General features: G+C 38.9%; 3 protein-coding genes across 6 annotated transcripts; all 3 read right to left on the minus strand.

Moving 5' to 3' along the window:
- Positions 1-1,020: 1,020 nt before the first annotated feature.
- Positions 1,021-2,017, minus strand: gtf2h5 (general transcription factor IIH, polypeptide 5). 2 transcript variants are annotated; one of them, XM_072361710.1, is made up of 3 exons: positions 1,882-2,017; positions 1,485-1,587; positions 1,021-1,345 (listed from the first exon to the last, which is right to left on the minus strand). In XM_072361710.1, exons 2-3 carry the CDS (start codon positions 1,517-1,519, stop codon positions 1,165-1,167), a joined length of 216 nt encoding a protein of 71 aa, XP_072217811.1. In that variant the 5' UTR covers positions 1,520-1,587; positions 1,882-2,017; the 3' UTR covers positions 1,021-1,164. The 2 variants fall into 2 exon arrangements, with proteins under 2 accessions (XP_072217811.1, XP_072217810.1); XM_072361709.1 differs by having other exon boundaries at positions 1,485-1,565; positions 1,882-2,016.
- A 351-nt stretch (positions 2,018-2,368) lies between these two features.
- serac1 (serine active site containing 1) lies at positions 2,369-9,843 on the minus strand. 2 transcript variants are annotated; one of them, XM_072362451.1, is made up of 17 exons: positions 9,761-9,843; positions 9,080-9,184; positions 8,006-8,042; positions 7,725-7,867; positions 7,247-7,336; positions 6,466-6,597; positions 6,265-6,386; positions 6,022-6,150; positions 5,744-5,857; positions 5,221-5,383; positions 4,779-4,929; positions 4,542-4,683; positions 4,227-4,327; positions 3,862-3,959; positions 3,516-3,698; positions 3,287-3,430; positions 2,369-3,174 (listed from the first exon to the last, which is right to left on the minus strand). In XM_072362451.1, exons 2-17 carry the CDS (start codon positions 9,171-9,173, stop codon positions 3,038-3,040), a joined length of 1,980 nt encoding a protein of 659 aa, XP_072218552.1. In that variant the 5' UTR covers positions 9,174-9,184; positions 9,761-9,843; the 3' UTR covers positions 2,369-3,037. The 2 variants fall into 2 exon arrangements, with proteins under 2 accessions (XP_072218552.1, XP_072218553.1); XM_072362452.1 differs by lacking the exons at positions 7,725-7,867; positions 8,006-8,042; positions 9,080-9,184; positions 9,761-9,843 and having other exon boundaries at positions 6,466-6,610; positions 7,247-7,314.
- Positions 9,844-11,037: 1,194 nt separating this feature from the next.
- On the minus strand, positions 11,038-15,128 carry myct1a (myc target 1a). 2 transcript variants are annotated; one of them, XM_072362687.1, is made up of 3 exons: positions 14,459-15,128; positions 12,439-12,523; positions 11,038-12,346 (listed from the first exon to the last, which is right to left on the minus strand). In XM_072362687.1, exons 1-3 carry the CDS (start codon positions 14,462-14,464, stop codon positions 11,799-11,801), a joined length of 639 nt encoding a protein of 212 aa, XP_072218788.1. In that variant the 5' UTR covers positions 14,465-15,128; the 3' UTR covers positions 11,038-11,798. The 2 variants fall into 2 exon arrangements, with proteins under 2 accessions (XP_072218788.1, XP_072218790.1); XM_072362689.1 differs by lacking the exon at positions 12,439-12,523 and having other exon boundaries at positions 14,459-15,005.
- Between the last annotated feature and the right edge of the window lie 7,053 nt (positions 15,129-22,181).

Genomic DNA, 22,181 nt, shown 5'->3' on the forward strand with positions numbered 1-22,181 from the left:
ATAAATAAATTAAAATTCTTGAACATTCATCTTGAAATAAATCGTTTAACCTATCCTAAACCAATACAATAATAACGTTCATTTTGTAGGAACAAACTTTTATTTTGTAAACCACATCTCTAGCCGTTGAAGCTACACCACTTCATCGATTTGACGCACTGAATATGTTTTAATTGTACTTTACTACCCAGAAGTGATTTCCTATTGATTATCATATTTCCTCTGACTCTAACCGGCTTTGGGTTGCTTATACTGAGGCACCGAGTATAAAGCAAACTTCATGTGACTCAGTTTGAGTGTAGTTTCCGGATTGTACACTAGAGGGAGACGTTTAGAAAATATTATTTTGATATTAGTGACCTTTGCTGGAAATTAAAGGGAAACTCTTTCAAGGCATTTGTGTGTCACTCACAAGGGCGACACACAGACCACAATCTATTTGATATGAGTTAATGTTATTTATTGGCTCCATACAACTGAGTCTAAGCAATAAATCTGATTTAATAGTTTCAGCTGAGGATGTAATTGTTCTTCACGTTCCTTTGTATTGTTCCTGTTAATTCAGATTATCCTGGTTTACACTTATAACAAATGTCACACTGATTTTCTTTAAAGCTGACAATTATCAAACTTTAGAGACACTTAAATGTCCCTTTTTTTAAAGTATTTTTTAATTCAATCTGATATAAATGTGGGTTGTTTGGACTTTTTTTTTTTTTTTTTAAATCAGAGAAGTTTAATGCTGCTTAAATTAATACATGAAAAGAACTATGATGAACTGATAAGAGTTAGATACTTTAAATATCTGGATGGGGCAAGAAGAAGGTTATTCAATGTTTCTGTTTCCTCTCTGGGTGTGAAAAAACACTTTTTCATGGTCACTCAGCCTAGGTTGTGAGGTAGTTTTGGGTTAAACCTGAAACAAAAAGATATGCAATTGATGCAGAAATGGTAGAAGTAATGAACAATCAAACCTAAACAAAGAAATAACCCCTCTGTTTCAACAAACTGTAAAGCATGTTTCTTTTACTCCAAGTTATTCTTTTATTTCATTATAACGTAACAAAGGATGAGCTACTGCTCTGTTTCATTCTACAGAAAGAACACTCAGTTGACAACCAGTCCATAGTCCAAGGGGGACAAACTCTTAGAAGAAGTCAAGAGCTATTTCTGCGTGATGGGGAATGAATTCTGGTCCATTAATTCTCCCACTCTCTCCTGCAGGGTTTGAACCACCTCTGCCAAGATGAAAACGTGTGTGTCATCAAGGTCCTTGAGGATGAACTTCTTTCCCAAAGCCATTTTTTCATCCAGATAGAGGAGGAACTGTTTCATGGCAGGATCACTGGTCCACAGAGCAGAGATGGGAGAGGAGGAGAGAGACATAAGCACACATTTTCAGTAGAATAAAACGATAGATGGCTTCAGTGCTTTTTAGTTTTCTTCTCAAGAAGTTGATTATTTATTTTAGCAGATGCCCTTACCATTCGACAAGGACACCTTTGTGCACATTGACCATGTTGGCAGGTTGTTCTTCAGCTGAGTCAAACCGATGAGTTCAAACCCTGCAGCACAAACAAAAGCTTCCTGTCGGTAAAAGCGGTATGTCTGACTTCAGCAGGGACTGTACATGTCAGCAACGAAACGTAAAGCACAGCGAACAAAGGGAGCTGCGTTTCCTGCCCTTTAAATCACACTTTTTCCAAGAGCAAGTTTGTATTATCTCCAGAATGGCCTGTAAACGTTTAAGCTCCCAACTAACACAATTGGACCCTGGTTAGCCTTCTAATGCTAACAGTAGCTCATTAGCTATATCGTGACATATTCTTCTAAATACCTTTTTCTAATGTTGAACAGTACAAGCCACTGATACATACTTACACACTCGACTACGCTGAAATGAACACGTAAATTAGGACGAGACTTATTTTGTCAGACCCGGCTGTGGAAGCGATTTTCGATGCTAACAACTATTGTATTGTGGAGTAATGTATCGTGTGCAACAACGGACAAACTTCTGGAATCCGGAAAGCGCTCACGCAGCATAAAAACACAAGAGGTTATTCCAGCATATTAAGCTTTTTAGCCTCTATGCCGCTTTGCTCCGTTATAGTGGAGTATTTCATACCTTTTATATAAATGATTAATCATAAATCAGGTTCATGCTACATGTCGATTAAATGGAACAAATTCATAAATGTATATGTATACACACACAGTGTGTAGCGTTTTAAATTATGTTAATTATTCAGTTTAGATACACTGACGGGACTAACAACCTATACTTTAAAGCTGCAGTACAACACATTGTACAGTATACTGAGAAATCAGATGAGCAGTGAACAGAAAAGTCAAATAAACTCTCCAACTTCACACATTTATTGCCAGCAATCAGCATTGCTAGTGGCAGTAGGGCTTGTAAACACATTGAAATGATAAAATTCAATCACTTGATTAGTCCCATTAAAGATAATTAACTTAACCAATATATTAATTCAGGTCCAAGTCAGGAAAGGAATACATTTTGGCACAAAACATAACTGTCATACTATTATCTGAGTAAAATTCATAAATACAAAAATACCTTTTAAAACAAAATGTGTTCCTAACTATGAAGGAGCCTTATTAGAAATTAAATTTCAGTGCGTCTCTTAGTAAATGTATAAAATAAGCAAAGTGGGTTCTATGATAGGCTGGTAAATACAAGATAAAATGTAGGACATATTCTCCTTTGAGCTTATTCATAAACACTGTAATTAAATCTTAAATCAGAAAAAATAATCTGACTTTAAAAGGGAGGAAGATCAATCTCAGAGGTTTCTTTATTACAGCTATCTTCTCATATCTATCAGTTTGTCAAATAAATCTAATTTGTCTAAATATATTACGATCATTCACATTAGAGGTTCTTCGTGTTAATGTGTAACAAGGAGGAGTGGAGGTCCTTTTGGGTTTGGTGGTGCGGGGCTGTCAGTGATGTCCCATATTTCAAGTATACGGTAGGTTGTATTATTGTTTTTGTGCTCATATATTTCAGTCATTGGCTGAAGTAGCTCTGCAGCGCTTCTTGGATGAACTGGAGGCTGCGTTTGTACAGAAACGAATCCTTCTTCTCTGGCTTGCAGATGTTGAGGTGATCGACGTCCACCTCAATGAGCTCCCCGATGCCGATGTCTGAAATCAAAGCAGAGTGGGCTCAGGTCGAGAGGTGAAGGAACCACATTACATGACATGGCTTTAAATATCAGTTGTTGTCTTATTTCCCATGTACACTAGTGCTACATACCTGCTGACTGCGTTGGTACCACAAGTATCTTAATCATGGGACCAATGTTTGTTGGCAGAGTCTCTGCAAAGCTCAGCACCTTGTATTCATTTTCTTTGGCAATGTTCAGGAAACTCTCATTCAGGTTGTGTAAAGCTGGGGAGTCTTTAAACACAGATATAGCCTCATAGTTGATATTAAGCAACTTCTACAACAGTGTTTGACCATAGATCCCATCGTATACACTCACCTTTACAGAGCTCTTTGACTTCTATAGAGGGAAAGAGGAGATATCTGGCGTTGACTGAATACTCTGCCATGAAGGTACCGTAATGAGGAACACTGTAAAACACGATGCCCTTAGTGTTCTTTAACAACCCCTGCATATCCGGGTCCTCAGATGCATCCTGAAGCATTTTCTTCACAAGCAATCCTGGCATAGGAACCAAAAACAAGAGGAAAGCAGGTTTAATATCAGACAAATGCAGTCACGTGTCAGTGCAAGTGTGAAATATGATAAAGAAACTTGTTTTTCCAGTTGGATTTAAGGGATTTCTGTAAACTCTGATATGTTTGTGGAAGGAAATTCTGAATACCTCCCATACTGTGGGCTACCCAGACCACAGGCCGTTCTCCAACACCAGCCAGCTTTAACTTCTTTAGCAGTTCTTGACTTCTGTAGGCTAAAGACTTCCTGAGGACACAAATAATCCCTTGTTTGGTCTGATGGAATTGATCAGAATGAGCTCAAAAACACATGGGATCTTAATACAATCAATCTTACTGAAAGTGGCAGCTTAATTATCTTTAGATAGTCAGGTACAGGTACATTGTGTTAAATGAGATTATCATTGCACAAAAATAGTGGTTATGAATTCTCAATTAACAGAATTTTGCAATATTACAATATTTATATACTGAAGCACTAGCAGACATATGAGGAAACAAACATTTTTTTCACCTTTGATTCTCAGCAGGACATTTGGCCATCCAGTCGCTAAGATGACTGTCATACTCCACTGACAGTACTCTCAAATTTGGACAGTCAGCTGCCAACCACGACTGTCAAACAAATTAAAGTTAGAGAGGATTTTGTTTTGCCTAAGATGAGTTTTAAACATATTGGAGACCTCACATTACATCCATTAAAACCAGATACCCAGACAGACTCGTCCACAAAAGATTCCACTTCCTTGTGTGCGGAAAACACTCACAAACTCTTAATGGTGATTTATTATACTCTGTAGCTTTTTGAGGAATTGGGAGCATTTATCACCTTCGGCCAGCACTCTGTATAATCATCTCTGCTTTCAGCTTCCTTCTCTTCCTCTAACGTACTGCGGTCTTTCTGCCTCCACGTCTTAAAAGCTGCCCCTAGAATCCCATGGATGAACAGCACGTCTGCTTTGATTGGCTGGCTGAAAGTGAGCACATTGTAAAAGATGACTGTTGGGTTGCATGCAAAACAAAACAAATAAATCAATGCATTGGAACAAAATAAAAGTTTTCCTACTTGTCACGTGTTTGTGGGTGGAGGATATAAACGCCATCTGGGTATTTCTCCTTCACGGTCTCCCTGTCCAGGTTGGCGAGAGCGCGAGCTGCATGAGACGCCTGTATGACGTGAGGTGACTGCATCATCTCTGCCAGGACAGACAGCCAGCCTAAATGTGTTATATGTGTGAGGAAGAAAGGAAAAAAAATGTTTGGACCCATTATAATGTGTTGATTTCTTTTCAGTACATACATGAGAGGAAGAAATGATCAAAATCAGAAAATGCAAAGAGACCACAAAGTAGGAACTCCTGTACAGTGAGTCTGGGTTAGAAAAATACACCCTTGTAATGGTTATCTGTATATGAAATAGGAATATATAAAATAAAGTAGAGCTAGTTGTTTTTTGAGAGTAGACATAAAAAGAACGGCCTGTACGCTCAGATTTATTACAGACTTACCAGACTGGAATATGGCCTGGTGGACACCTTCGTTTAGGGCCAGGTTTCCTATAATACGAATTATGTTTGTCTGAATCTTTAGAGAGTCTCCTCGGAGGTGATAAACTCTCTGAAGGAGTTGCAGACCCCCATTTGCAACTATGTAGTTACAGTGGCTCTGTACCTGCAGACCATAAAGACTGCTTTCAGTGAATTACAGCAAATCATTTACCTCATTCTGAGGTTTTCCAACACATTAAAATAGCTGCTCACCACATCAACTGATGATATAATGGCGTAAAAAACTAGAAATAGTTGCATGTGCAAGTAGGACGATGCAAGCCATGGAAGATAAAAATCCAATAAGTAAACTAACATGCTTTGTTCTTGAATTAGCTTTTTTTGTAAAATTATTTACAAATGCTTGAACCGGAGGGACAAATCGTTGCACAGACTGCATTACTACAATGATAATAATTCCAAAAGGGAATTTAGCAACTTCTCCTTATCAAATTATGCTCAAATGCATCATGGGAACCATTACCTTCGAGTGCTGTACCAGCGCCTGCAGACAGAAGGACTCCACCTTCTCCGAAGGAACAGAAGTGAGACTTTGGGCATAAGGCAGCCCATTTCCACCAAAACACCACAGACCGCCCTGTAACATCAATCAGTGCACATGTTAGTGACAAGATTGTAATTTTCTTACTTTTTAGGGGTACCATACAAATTGTTGTTGCCCTACTGCTCTGTGTTCTAGGCAGTAACCCTCCTAAAGACTTTGATTATGAGTATATGTATGAATACATCCGTCATAGTTACCCTCTGTGCTGCCATGGACTGCATGCTCTCTCTGAGTGCCAGTGAGGTGAAGTACCGAACACATTTGTCCACATCAGACTGAGGTAGAGATGCCAGAAGCTGCCTCAGTCCATCCTCTGCTGACATACCCTGAGAACATGTGCGTACCTTTGAATTACCGTCTAAAATATGTGAGGTAAAGCTGAGGCTGAGATACAACTAGCAGATGTCCTAAAGTGTAGACTGTTTCATAGAGCTACACACGTCTTCCAAGTTAGGCAGTGCAGGTGGGTGTCGGAAGAATCGCAGGTCTGCCTGGGGAGTCCGAGCCAGGCCCACTGCTGTCCGCTGGTCTAAAACCTGCGCTGCTGTCTGGTACTGGTAGTCTGCGGGATTCACAACAGGTGTGATTTAATACCGTTTCAGTTCATGTAGAGTAACTAAAATTGATAGACAAGTTTCTACCATGCCAGTGGTGATTGTCTGCAAGCTCCTGGACAGCCTGCAGTCTGATGGCTTGATTGGCCGACTGTGTCCTCTTCAGCAGGACCCATAATGCAACTTCGTGTGGGTCTGCATCCACATGGCTGAAGTGCTCTAAGACACACAACTTTCAGAATAAACAACTTCATATTTACACAACATAGTAGAGAACTGCCACTAATATCCCATGTTCAACATTAAGCTGCTTTCAGACTATGACTACTAACTAACTACCAGTATCTACAGTACTGCCTTTGATTATTACGACAGCTACGGAGTTACAGTACAAACCTTGTGGCGGCAAACTTTCTGTCATCAACTTGGCAGCTATTAATTTGTAAAAGGTCAAACGTTATTTTTTTTACAGGAATTGCTACACATGTCTGTAATGCTAAAAGAATATGTGGAATGACATTAAAACAAGTGGTTAATATGTGATGATACAATCGAAGAAATGTACGTTACAGTCAGCTGCACATTAAACACATCAATGCACAAACTATGTGAGTTTCAAAAACAGGATGCGCACGGTCAAAGCAGGTGTTTCCTTCAGTCTCCATGTTCGGTCTCCACTACATACAAAAAGTTGGACTAATGGAGTTCTCTGGGAATACATCTTTATGCTCATATGCCAACAAGATTAAATATCACCATAGTGATTTAAGACATTTTATAGGATGTAGGATCTAGAGTGTCACAATGCGCTCCATCTCCAAAAATGTGAGAAGTGAACTCTGTATAAAGGCAACACTTTGTTTCTTACCATCTAGTGATTGCAGTAAAAGTCTAGAGGATGCTTCCAGAAACCGCCTGGCTGCTTTATGAAGTTCTCTCCTTGCTTTGTGTGTGAGCCCTGGAGGAGATGCAGTGGAAACAACAACCATCCATCAACTTCTACAAGTGGAGTAACAGTCCAAACAGAAATCAGTGATGGCTGCAGGTGGGTATTTTAGTACAAGTTGGCAGTGACCGTTTCCTTTAACAGTGTTAACCTTGCTTCATGGAAGTGAGATCACAAAACAGAGCGACCCACAGACTCAAGCAGGAAAAATAGAAGAGAGAAGGAAGGAAAGACGGGATGACATAGTAACAGATGTCACTGGCCAGCTGGTAAACTCACTATGACTTTGTGTTCACATAAGAAATAAATAAGGCCACTCAGCATATTTGGCATATGGTCGTATTCATTTTAAGGTTTGAAATGAAACATTTAGCTATGACATTGCAATAACATTTGTTACCTGCAGTTAGGTTCTCCTTTTCAGCAGAGGGAGTGGCTCTCAGATAGATGTAAGACTTATATTTCTCCTGTAGGATTGCACTAGTGTCAATGGTCACGGCCTTATCCAAGGCCACCACCTCATAAGTGATAAAAACACAGCTCCTGCAGAGAGGATAACAGACAGGCTGTGGCACAGAGATCATTTGTTTCACACAAACTGCAGAGATTGTTTGGTCACGAGGACTCAAACGTAAAAAGGTATGTATCTGAAGGTATCTGAAAGGTATTACTGCAACTTACCCAAAGACAACTGCACCAGTTACTTTGGCAACTTTCCCTAAATTTAGTAAAAAAGGGAATCAGAATTAGAGGATAGTTTGAAGGTATTCTCAAAAAGACGTAAGAATTAATTTAATTAATTAACAATGCATCTCAGTTTGCAATACACGTTCTCTCACAACTAATTAAGCTAATTAAGTTTATTAACAACAGGTCAACAACATAATTGGTATAAAAAGAGTCACAGAGAGCTGTTCACCACTCTCCTAAAGACTACATGAGCAAAAATCCAAAGATTTCCTTATTTACAGTACATAATACCTTTAAAAGATTCCAGAAAATAAGACGGTTGAATGGCTGTGATTCTATCTAAGGCTACACAGCATTACAAACAGATATGTTCTATTGTAGAAATCCCTGCGGGGACACAGGAAAACTGCTTTTTACAGTTTAATGCTTAATCTACAAATGCAAGTTTAAAGTATACCATGCAAAGAAATAACATAGATAATGTCAGCTTATTTAAGCAGGACTGAGTCAATAGTAAAGGAAAGGAAAAGAAAATTGAAAATCCAAAATTTTAATTCGATTTCCCAAATCATAGACGCAGTGTAACCTGAGCAAAAGAAGCAGGGGCCATCCTGCTTGTTATCAGCGCACAGATGGGGAGCCAGGATCCACAATGGGATCTATAAAGGCAGCATCGATGCAGATAATATTAACAGGTTTTGAATCAACATGTACTGCAATCTTTTTCAGGGAAGGCTTTTCTTATATCAGGATGATATTACCTGCCATCCAGTATCCAGCAAGAATGGGAAAAAATGTCACTTTCAAAACTACACCAATTGGTCTTCTCAGTTTCTAAAGGCTAGCATCAAATCAGCCTTTAAGTATTCTAATAAACCTTTCTCAGTTTCAATATTTGCCATCTTTGTAGCATCTTCATTTAAGCTTGGGTTTAGAATAATTTGCCTTCTGTTTTTAATTTACATTTTACACAGCATCCCATTCTCTTTAAGTAACCGTGTTGTAATTACAAGATTGCTGGCAATAAAGGGTGCACAGGTAAGCCAATTATGTCTTTTAACCTACTTAAATCTTTCCACTGAAGCACTTTGTTCACACCAGGCGGCCCAGCTGTGCTCAGTCTCCGACAGCGGATCAAACGAAGAGCTGCCACAGACATCCTCCACCTCTCTAAATGAATCAGACCACCAAAGAGAAAGCAGTTCACAAACCAGACCCATCTAACCCCAGAGACCTAAATATTTCCCAGTCATGACAATTTTATTCAAGCGAAACTGAAGTAATTATTTGACCATGTAATGGCATTTGATATGGTCATTTTAGCCACAAATCTCTGACGAACAAACATGGCACAACACCAACATTTCACCGATTTGACCATTTTTACCGTAGTTTTATGACACATTTAAAGCATGGACTTTCACAAGCCAACGTTAGCTAACTTAGCAATTCACTCTGGGTGTAAAAGTGCTGACATGACTGCCCCAACCCACATTGATCACACCACATTACCAAACAAACATTATTAAGCTACTGTTACATTGTGAATGTTAACAGAAACGTTCCTGTAACCATAACAACGGCTGAAGCTTAATTAACCTTTAGCTAAAATTCGCTTCATATTCAGTTAGCTTTTGGCTAACGTTTCACTCTTACAGCTCGTACTAACTGTAAGATACCCGACTGACAGGATTTAACTTGTGGAAAAGTTGTAGGTTAATCTTGATTACAACACAGTGAAATTACCTTATTTATCGATCGAGAGAGTTAAAACTTAAAAAAAAAAAAAAAACTACGATAATGTCCTCCACGGCTGCAGCCGGTGTTCATAAACACAACGTAAACTCGTCTCACAAATAAGACGTCATCGAGTGTAACTCATGATTATGTCATCTGGATTATGTCATCTAGATTAGCACGAATTGGAGCCCAATTTGATCAGGAAAGTATTGAAAATGTATCTGTACGACCTTGTTTTTCATTAGTATCACTGAATACCAGGAACATGCACTGTTCGTTTTTGTGCTTTGCAGGAAAGGAATACTTCATTTGATGGACATATTTCCCAAACTTCATTGCTGATTGTTCCCCCATGGACATAAAATAATCATTTTACCTCAAAGTGCGTGGACAGAATGATAACATATTTGCAATATGTTCAGATAGATCGGACAGTTATGCAAATGTATTCTAAATCAAATGTTAAAGATGTTTTTTCCTGTGGCGCTTTAGTTGCAGTGGAATCATTTGCACACTGTCCATGCATTTTAAAAGACGTTGCGTTCACCAATTTACCAAATCACAATTAAAGCACAATAAACATATGAGAAACACAGGCAACATAAATTAAATTTGAAAAACCTTATATTTCTCTTTATTTGAGTCACATTTGTATTCAGGTGCATTTTTTTAAAAATTGTCTTCTTATTTTGTTGATATCCTAGGATAGGTTCGTATCACAGGACAAGAGGCAGGATACACCCTGGAGAGGTCACCTGACATGGTGGAAGATCACTGAATACAACAACCTGAGCACGGTTAAGGTAAAAATTTTTAGATTACTTGTACTTTATTTGAGCATTTCCAGATTATGCGGCTTTATTCCTCCATTCCTTGCAGCAAACATCCAATTGAAACACTTTTATTCAACAACTTTTGTTTGTAGTTACTCTTAAGAATAGAAATTTACACAGTGGAAAATATTCCAAACATTTAATATGTTAGATTAAACAACATGTTTTCAACCTTTTTGGTCTCTGATGTCTTACAAAAAGCAGCTTGTAGTTGGGGTAACATTACAGCTCTCACTGAGTTTTTCACCAAACTGTGTTTAAAAAAAACATATCACATGGTTTCATTACGGCGAATATTCAGATGATGTCAATTCTCACAAACAATTGTAGGTTAGAAAAAATACAAAACTGCTTCACATCGAGTAGCTACAACAGCAAAATACAGCATGCACCACTGTTCAAAACTTTCACCACTGTCCTATTGTTACAGACCACAAACTCTGCATGGAAAACTTTTGATTTGTGCTTTTATTACATTAACTTAAGAGGAACAAGAGTTTTGTAAATTACATTCAAAACGTACATGATATACAAAAACGTCTTACATCTAATGCCCACTTTCAGCATCTTCTCCTTTCACGTTCATGCATACTGTTCATGCAAACACATCCACTCAATGCAACGCTGTAAAAACATATGAGGCAACAAAAACAAACATTAGGTCAATTTAACCCGGTCTTCAGCGTTGTTTTGCATAGATTCTCAAACTACAGGATAACACACGCTTCTCTTTTTTTTAATTTAAAGTAATTTTCTTTTGTTTTTGCATAGTTACTATATGACCTGTACAGACAAAGCATACATCTGTCCTTCCACTATAAATGCTCAGCCAACAGCATTTGTGAATTTGGGCTACATCTGAGCTTTGAAAAAAAGAAAAAAATCCTGTGTAACCATATGCATAGTCAATCAACACGAACAAACAATGCAAACTCTTCCTTTTTTGCAGTGAAACATTTCTTGTCATAGAAACCAGCCAATTGCACTGGTGTGTGAATAGAAATGCAGAATTGATTATTAGAAGGCAAAAAAGCTCTTGGATGGACTTAATTAGATACAAAAAATATGTTAATTCTGAGGGTTATTGTGTTGGTCAGGGTATTTAAACTTGACTGTTTGCCTGGTCATTTAAGTCATATGGAATAAACTCAGGATCCTCTTGAAATCCGTTTAAGAGGCAGGGTTCTTTCATTTCGGTGTTCTCACTCTCCTCAGGTGCATGTTTCTTGATAAGCTCTAATGACGCTCTCATAAGCCGGAGGTGGGGTTTGCGTAACATTAAAACCCCTCAAACCGTTGTTCCCCCAAAATGAGTCAGGTCTTGTTGGAGTGGCGCCTGGCTGGGCCGTAGTATGAGCTGATCCAGATGACATGGTCAGAGTTGGTGTACGAGGCAGCGTAGTCTGACTCCCCTCCTCTGCCTCCCTTGCAATCTGGCTGCATTGGATGAGAGGGTGGAAGGTGGAGGCCCTGAAGCTGGATTTGTGTCCCAGTGGGTCGAACTGATCTGGGGAGGAAGTTTGGCGGTGAAAGCTGAAAGCAGCGCTTACTAAACTGTTGTTGCTCCGACGATCGTAGCTGCTGTTGCGGTTAAAGCCTGGGCGATTGCGGAAGGATGTGTGCGAGTGGCGTTGTGGGCGACGGGTGATAATGGCAGAGCCTGCTTTGCGTCGGGACATCCACGTCAGGATCACGTAAACCAGGGCACCCAAGAGCAGACCCACAGCCATGGACACACAGAAAGCTATAATCAGAGGGACTGGGAAGAGAGCAGAATTATAAAAATGTTGTGGTCAATACATCGCAAACATTCACCAAGTGCTTTTTATTTTCATTTAAATTGATTTTCACCTCTGTCAGATGTCCTATTTACTCTCACATTGAATCTGTTGGCAGCAACAGTTCTAGAAAAAGTTGGTTTAGGGGCAATAAAAGGCTGGAAAAAAAGGAAGTGGTGCTAAAAAGAAGCTGGAGGAACAGGATGTATCTAATCAGGTTAAATGACAACAGGTCAGTCACATAATTTGAAATAAAAACAACACCTTAGAAAAGCAGAATCTCTCAGAAGTGAAGATTAAGCCATCTGCTAAAAACTGTCTACAAACTATGGAACAATTTCAAAATGATGTCCTTTGTTCTTTGAACAATACAGCATCTACAGTACATGGTATCAAAAGATTCAGAGAACCTGGAGACATCTCTTTGCACATGGGACACAGTGAAGGTCAGTATTGGATCCCCATGGTCCTTAGGCAGCACTGCATTAAAAACCAACGTGACTCTGTCATGTAAATCACTGCATGGGCTCAGGAACAGAAATCATATGTGAACTCAGATCACCATGCCCTCCACAAATCCAGATTAAAGCTTTATCATACAAAGACGAAGCTGTATGAGAATATGGACCAGAAATGCAGCCATCCTCTCTGAGGCAAAGTGGAAAACTGTTTTGTGGTCAGATGAATCAATATTTGAAGTTTTTTTTATTTTATTTTTTTTAAATCATGGATGCTACATCCTCTGAACTCAAGAGAGAAGGAACCACCCGGCTTGTTATCAACAGTCAGTTCAAAAGTCTGAATATCTGATGGTCTGGGGGTGCCTATGGACCTGGCAGCTTGAACATCTGGAAAGGCACCGAAAATGCCTAAAGGTCTATACATGTTTTTACATATGCTCCCACCCAGACATGGTCTTTATCAGGGAATGCTTTGAATATTTCAGCAACACAGTGCTAAACTTCATAATGCACCTCATACAACAGAATGGCTTCATAGTAGAAGAGTCCAAGTGCTGGACTGTTTTGCCTGAAAACTTTTGGCATCATCATGAAATGTAAAATATGACAAAGAGGATCCAGGATTTTGGAACAGCCAGAATCATGTATCAGACAAGAATGGGACAACGTTACTCTGCCAAAGAGTCCAGCAACTGGTGTCCTCAGTTCTCAGATATTTGCAGACTTTTGTCAAAAGAAGAGGGGATGCTGTTTAGTGATAAATGTAGACCTGTCAATGTTTTAGGCATGTTGCTGCCATCAAATTCAAGATAAGCTAATATTTTTCATTAAATGGTAAATATCTCCTTTAACTTAAGTTAAATTTCAACATTTGATCTGTTTTCTGTGTTCTTTGGTGACTAAAATATCAGTTTATAAAATTTGTAAATCATTAAAATGTTTATTTGCATTTAGCACAAAGTCCCAACTTTTCTGTGATTTGGGTTGTAATATATCTAAAAGCATTTGCCTTCCCAAAATATGAAAAGCTCTTCCCTTCCCTTGCCTTGACAAAATAATTAAACTTTACTGTTTCGTGTTTACCAGAGAAAATCTGGAGACTACAAACAAAGGCTGTGACTTCTTGCTCAGTCATTTTGTGATTCAAAGTAACAATTCCAACATAAGCAAGCTTGAAGGAAGGCAGAAAATGCAGCAGATAAGATAAATCTTGTTGGACGTATTCCAGGGAAAACAAACTAGTTTCCTTTCATGCCATTAAGTGTTAACAAAGACTGCATTGCTCAAATTTCTACACCAGATTTTTCCTCTAATTTTTGGGAAAGGGAAAAAGCAGATACCAAACATCATCTGGAAATGACATTTGGGAAAAATGAGAGGAAAAAAACGCTAAGAAAACATGCCAGTCGCTTGTGAGGTTAAAGTGTATACTTATTTGAAGGGGAAAAAATGGTTATTTTTAACGATTCAAAACTGTTCCATTAATTATGGTTTACAAGGGACTGGGCACACATATTGTATCCATTTTAGAAGTGATTAGAGCTTGAAATTCCCGAAAGAACAACAGCACCAATCAGAGTGACCACCTTAAAAAGATCAGCTAAGGGAGAAGGAAAGTTTGTAAAAACTCACCAGCATCAAAGGACCGGAGCATGCCCCAAAAAATATTTGTGTTGTTCTCAGCCATGACAAAAAGAGAGACTGATACTCCGTTCAGTCTGTCCTTTACTGTCCTCTCCTCTGTCAGGTCTTGTCTGTCTTTCCTTCCTTCTGATGGGTTTTCCTGTCTTTCTGCTTTGTCTCTTTCCTGTTCCTTAACTTTCTCTCTGCTCCTCTGCTCACTTTCTCTGTCAGTATGTCCGACGCTCTCGGAGGGAAACTTAGCCCAGAGGCACACAGTACTGGCAGCAAACTCTGGCAGTCATCTTGTTTATGGAAGCGGAAAACTACACTGTCACATTTCCTGCTTTTCTGCTTGAAATTAGCAACAGGAGTGGCTTATCTATCCAGGACAGAGATCCTGGAGGTGGAGAGCTAGGGTGTTTCTGTAATCATTTCCTCTCCCATCATTTCCTTCAGGTTGATAAATCTAAGAATGTTACTACAACATCAGCGTAAGTGTCAGTCCTCCTGTGTTCACCACAGGAAACTCGTTTACACCTTTTCATATCTTACGTCCTGTCAGAAATGTTAAATAATTCAATCTCATCTCACATTTTTACCTTACGCCACAGACACCGCTGTAGCTGTGACAGTTCTTGGCCTGCATTGAGTGTTGAAGGGAAATCCACAGCTGGAATTGATGGTGGAAATTTTGTGAGTCCTTTAATACTCAGTTGTAGTGATGTAGAAAAAGACTACTCCGAGCAGCCCATGAGTGTGTGGATATTTGCCCGAATTCCAGCATTTTTGTTCGAAAGCTCAGTCTTTCCACAGTGTATGCCAGGTCAGTGCTGCCTGGATATCATGTCTGCTCTTGAGAGCTCCAATAAAAACATTGTAGTTTGATAAGATAGAAAATCCACCAACGTCTTTACGCTGAGTGTTTTTTTCGGGGTTTAGTTAAGCCTTGACAAATTGAGATTGATTAAACTCATTCATTCGTGATCCCAAACTCATCCCAGGTTTAATCCAATTTAGGCCAAATTTGCAAGGTCATCAATCCAGTCAGACACAGGGATGAAAGCCCTCCTGCTCATATCAATCTAATACTGAACAGCCCATTGGCGCCATCATCTTTTGATACCACTTCCTAGTCAATTTTTCATCTTAACTTTAGTTTCAACATCAGTTGAGTCAGCTGATTAATCCAGAAGAAAGAAACATTATTGAGTGTTTTATACTGTGAAGCTGATAAATATCACCCACTGTACTGGCAATAAGAGAGAGAATAGCCGGGCCAAAGCTGGAACTTCCTTTGATTGTTGGCTCTGCTGTAAAACCTGTCCGAAATAACCAGGAGGCACCCATAACATTACGTGAAATGGTATGCATGGTCATTGTGTTATTTTATTGGAGGCTATTGTACTGTTCATACCATAGGTGGAGGCGACAGCTAAAGTCCATTGCTTTCTCAAGATAGAATTAGGCCCTGAATGTTGGGAAGGTAAAATACATTGTTCGGTCCTCTATAATTCGAAATGAGCATTTACTGGATCTACGAAATGATGAAGGATTCACTGTATTATTGTGTATTTAAAGTCATGCAAAGCAGCAAGAGGTTTTCAGATAAGTAGATTTAATGAATCAAGATTTTTCCAGTTTTTGTCACAGGAACTTATATCAACATGACTCTCTGGAATGACAATAATGTTTATATTTGATAAAAAAGTAAATATACTTTATTACTGTTGAAAGAAAGAAAGAAGTTGTTATTTGCAGTACTAGTTTTGTATAAATTCAACCTCTCAGTTCATTGCTAATTTCATGTAAAAAGATTGTGTTGTTAAGAATAAAATGCCAACTGCCAGGGAGTGGTGGTGTTTCTTCTTTGAGCAGTAGGTGGAGTAATACTCCAGGATCATTTTAAATCTCGACCTTTCATGTGATGATGTAAAAATCGGAGGTGCCATCCATAATTGACCTTTCGAACTGTTCTTGATAATATGTGATACAGTATGACTGCTGGGCTACACATCACTATTATAGCATCCAAAAGTCATCCCACAGTTTTGATATCTCATACATTGCTTAGTTTATCGAGGAATGGTCAGCTTAAGTGAGTGGTCCCCCTCTTAAGAGATGCACCAAAGGTCACATGACATGCTCAAGGTTTTGAAGCATGTCCTGTGATCTTTGGACTTTTGGATGCTATAATAGTGATGTGTAGCCCAGCAGTCATACTGTATCACGTATTATCAAGGACAGTTCGAAAGGTCAATTATTGATGGCACCTCCTAGTTTTACATCATCACATGAAAGGTCAAGTATTAAAATGATCCTGGAGTATTACTCCACCTACTGCTCAAAGAGGGAATAGAAGAAACACTGTGGTTCTGATTACATTTGCACATAACACAAAGAAAAATCATAACACATCTACTGGATTATCAAATGTCTTTGTGAAGATGAAGTGCATCAAACACTACTGTCATACACAGCAGCTCAGTACATTTTCTGCCACTTGTCTTTATTACAGGTATAAGGTGCGTCTTTTCTATTGAAGTTAAAGAGCAGTGGCCATCGAGCCTTTCACCTTGGGTGTTTGGAATATGTTTAAGTGGTCACTTGTCCTTGACTTCACCAAAAAGGGGCAAAATGGGGGTATAGTTCCTGGGGATGAATTTTGGCTTGGGCCAGAGGTAAATTCATTGTTGTATGGATGAGTACTTGTGCATTTTATGTAATTGATGGAAAAATAAGAGAAGAGCAACTGTGCAAATAGCTGGCTGATGTGGTTTTGATTAAAATGGGATGCCTAGTGGATACAATCACGCTCTACAGTGAGACCAACAACGGACTGCAGGGTACTGAATAAAACATAATTCAGTGCAAAGGCTGGGAATCACTGATGCACGTCAAAAAAGAAAGTGAAGGATTCTGAGTCAAATCCACATCTTTCCTATGTCCTATAACCTTCAAGAATATCAGGCTACAAACAGCAGCATACCTCTGTATGTTTACAACTTTTTTTCCCCCACATAAGTACAAATAGCGTTTATCATTAGATTAAATAGCTTATTCTGACATAGTTTTCCTCTCTTTGCTACTATGCTGAATTTAACATGCAGGTTGCCACTAAACTTTCTAATGAGATTTTAGAAAAGTGCTGACTCTGCATGAAAAAGATTACTACACTGGCAGTCTCTGTCCCAGCTCCCTGCCTGTGCAATGATTAGATAAGAAAGCGTATCTTAAAAAGGAAGGTCTTTGCAACTACTGGAAGACTTCTTATTGACCCGTGAGCCTTTTCCCTGCTCTCTGCTCACCTCTGCCGCAGCATTGTCCACTCACTGTTTTGCTGAATCTGTTTGGTCCTGGAGGACTCTGAACGGTGGAGGTCACCTCAAGCTGAGCTGCGTAAAAATGTAGGAATCAGCAGTCAGCTCCTGCTGCAGAGGGCTCAGCCAGTCCTAACAACTCTTCAGGGTAATTGAAGCAGCATATTCTCATGCATGTACATTTATAGGAAGATGTGCTGATATAGTTAATGCTGAATGGTGGTTAAAGGATCAAATTTAAATAATTTCCCCTTGCCTTTGTTGTGGTTATTGCAGTCGGACAGGCCATTTCACATGAATGCTTTTCTCATGTTTATGGTCTAGACTATTGAATTTATTTGGTGGTTTCCTTTTTCTCAAAAACACAGTGACAGAAAATGAGAGAATTCCATGTTTCACAATGTCTAATATCTCCATCTTTATCCTTCACTTTACACCATTTTAGCGTGTTTTTCCCATAGTTGATATGATAATTATTCACTGAAAAAGGAGCACAACAGAACTTCAAAAAGCTCTCTGGATGATGTGGACATTTGCTAAATGGGGAAACAAATACACAGCACAGGGCCGACCTGTCTTTCTACAGATTCTCATCCTTAAAATCCACCTCATCACCTGCTGCCTGTCATTTTGCCAGAACTGAGGAATCTGAAGTCAATGATCATTTATTAGTTTTTGCATTTTTCATACACACTCCTCTGTCTCTCTTTTTTTATTGAATGACGTTGTGGGCCAGTGCACTGCTGCTCTTTCAGCTTTTCTAAGAAGTCTCTGGAGATGATGATGAAAGGTCTTGTCTAATGGGATTACACATCGCAATAAGTGCTCAAAGCCCAGTGGTTCATCACACCTCCCTCCTGCATTTCAAAGAGTGGCATTGATCTGTTGTGGAGCACGACATTTTGGTTGTTGATTTTTAGATTTGCTTATCGGCAGAGATGTGTTTTGACTAATGATTGTTTACTCTGAATGCTTTTTATCACAGCTACATAATTTGCTTTTATGTTTTCCTTTTTGAGAAGCAATTTGCTTTGTGGAAAAAACAATCCCAGTTCATTTCCAAGCGACCGTACAGGCTTTGATTTGTGAGATGCAACAATCCCCCTTTAACCTGAGCAGTATAAGAGCAGGCTGTCGCGGTGATGTCATGAGATAATTCATGGAGCTGCTCAATAGGCCGTAAATTATGAGGCAACCTATAGGGCTATACCAAAAAATATGTTTTGGATTTGAAAACAAATACAGTTATTGACTCATTGTTATTTTTGTTCAAATACAGCAATACTGTTTGTACAGCATGATGGAAAAGGAAGTATCATACACCCTCTAATCTACAGTTACCTGTACACGTGATTAATCTTAATTGAATTATTCTGTTATTCTGCTCATATTGTTTGAAAACATTAAACATTGCTGAAACTTTAGGCCTTACTTGGTCCATGCTTCCTTTGCTATGATTATTATTTTGATTCAGCTCTGCAGTGCTTCCATTTTGAATCAGTTTACTTGTTATTAATTTGAACTGTTGTTCTTTGTAATCATCCATATTAATATTATCTATGTTGTAATATTTCAGTTTGATTCACTCCAAATGAAATTTTTAAAAAAATCAGGGCCTGTTGAGATTTTTGCAAGTCTTCCAGACCCTTTGGGGTGAATATGCAAGTTCTGCTTTGACCATTGTAGCAAATAAATCTTATCTAAGATAGATGTATTACGTGTGCAAAGTAGTTTCCCTGCTTTCTAAAAAGGCTCAAGTGAGAAATGGTTTGTTGCCCTCACATGTATCATGCTGCTAATTCTGTTATGCATTGTTCCTACATCTTCTGTTTCTTGCAGGCTCTCAAACTGCCACAGATTTCAGTAGAACCATCAGGCATGATAAGATCCCTGGATCTGAACAGCAATCCTTTTGGTTGGACAGCAGGTGGCAGTGCCTGCAGAATATGAATTGAGCCTGTCTGCAGAAGTAACAAGGGAGGGGGGTTCTAAGATGTTCATAGGCACACATGCATGCTGGCATACACATACAGTATGCACTTACATCATCATTATCAGGGGAGGAGCTTTGCTGAGTGTGAGGATTGCAGACTGCTACTGTAACAGGGATGACTTGAAAAGAGACAGTAACATGGACATGGTTCAGCTCTGATATCCTGCTGTCATTATTAAAATACTGTACTACTGCAACGTAATATGATGCCAGGTCAGAGCACGAGAGTGCTGCAAGGGTGACGCACAGGAGCTGGGACGTGACTTTGGTGACCTCAGGACAGCGGCATGGCATCACCCAGGCACCACAGACACTCTGCTCGAGACATTACCAGTGTGATGCAGAGACTGCAAGGTAGGTGTAAAATGCTTACTCACACTGCTCTGACTTGGTTTGCAGCGTTTTTAGAGGTGACCTAGAGCTTGATTCAGCAAAGACCGGAAAGAATGAGTTTCACAGTCTCATCCTTGTTGCTCATGGCAATGAATGTCCTCTCTGTGTCGTGTTGGAATTCCAGTTCATATAGTTTGGTGGGGGAGGAATAATACTAGGTGGGATATGCAATGTGACAAGCTGCAATATGCAAGTACGGTGGAATTCTTATCATATGACAAGTTATATTCTTTAAAACATTCAGTTGCTTTCAGGGCTTTAGTTTGCTATCTACAGTGCAGATGCATGCAGCTTTGTGAAGCAGTCTTTGCTTGCAGTATGGCATATTTGTTATTTTTTGTGGCATAAAAACAACCAGATCAAATAGGACTTTGATATTGGCTTGCTCCTGTGGGTATTTACTGTTTATGAGTGCACATGCTTGCATGTATCTATTTGCTTGTGCACACATGGGTCTGGGTGTTCATATGTGAGTTTGTATGTTTCTGTATGTGGATAGAGAGGGAAGCAAACAATAGCACAGATAATCCCCAGAGGAGCTGACAGGATGAAGTCTATTCCTCTTGCTTAACTCTGCAGTAGCAGCAGGACTTTGTCTTATAGTAAACAGCTGAACCTGGAGCCTACTATACACTTGCTGTGATGTGAAGTGCAGTCGTCATTTTAATCTTTGTCCAATTGAATTAGGTAGTTCTTGATTTTTTTAAAAGAAAATACTTTTCTTTAATTTGTATTTGCAGTAGACATCAGCATTTATTTAGACTTTTTATTCGGCTGAATTATGTATATGTAACGTTTTTTATATTATAACTTATCAGTAACCGCCATTGTAAAACAGTGTATCTATTTGTTTAAAGATCACATATCCCCTACTGACAGGATCAGATTGATGACGCTTGCAAAGTAGCAGGAAAGTCAGATGACACTAGAGCTGAGATCCAATATGGCTGCTCCCTGTGTGGCTTCAGAGGTGGCAGTTTCTGTAAAAGCAGCATCAGTAGCCACGTGGTTCTTCTGCATCACCGTGTGCAGGTGTGGATGCACACTCTGAATCACAGTTGTGCACTGATTGATCTAAATTTAGAAGCCTCCTTTTTACGCCGTCTCTTCAGTGCAAAGGCAGATTGATACATCTTCATGTCCAATGAGAAATAGATAAGTTAACAAAATACAGCTGGGCATATGATTCTGTCAAATTTGCTTTGCAAATATTCATAAATTAGAGACACAACTGTTTTCAGAAGTTGCTTAGTGTTTAATCGCAAGTATCCTATGTTTCTAGATATTTTGACAAGCTGGTAATCTGTAGAGAATTTGTTACAATCATAGTTTATGCTTTATACAAGGGCTTGATGTAAAAATGTTAGTTAGTGAATGACATGAAGTCATTATTACGTCTTCCAGTCATTGTCTGACTGGGCGCTTGTATATGGCAATAAATCAACACCAGTTGGTCTAAAGTTTATCACATTTTAACAAACAGTCCTTATACTAGTTGCCTTTAACTGTTACTTTATTCTTAATATCATGTGGCATTTCAGATATGACACATCTTGTTGCCATGGCTATCCACTTGTGCAGATGTAAAGACTGAGGGTTTGGGAGAACAATGCTGCTTTATCATAGCCAAATTGTAATTTTCCACAAACACAAGTAGACAATTTGAAATGCTTTTAAATTCTGAATGTAGCCCTGAATAGAGATATACTGCTTGTCTAATTTGTTGCCTGTGGTTTGAATGGATTTACATCCATTATTGTTTTGTTTTATTTCTGTTTTCACATATAACTCTTTGTACTATCTGTCATCCCCTGTTAGCACATAATCAGATTAGCTTGTTTGTAGGGGGATGGGTAGAATATAATTTGATGTTATGTTTTATTTGATGTGTTCTGGTTTCTATCCATCTTGTGGGATATGATAGTTAAACCTGTGATAATATCATCAAGATATTTTCATTAGTCTGTGCATTAAAAAGGTAAAAATATGTGTGTTCATTGTCTGTCTGGTGTTATATAGTTAGAAATCG

Source organism: Leuresthes tenuis, unplaced genomic scaffold, assembly GCF_036924035.1.
Source record: "Leuresthes tenuis unplaced genomic scaffold, fLeuTen1.0.hap1 SCAF_13, whole genome shotgun sequence".
Classification (NCBI taxonomy): Eukaryota; Metazoa; Chordata; class Actinopteri; order Atheriniformes; family Atherinopsidae; genus Leuresthes; species Leuresthes tenuis.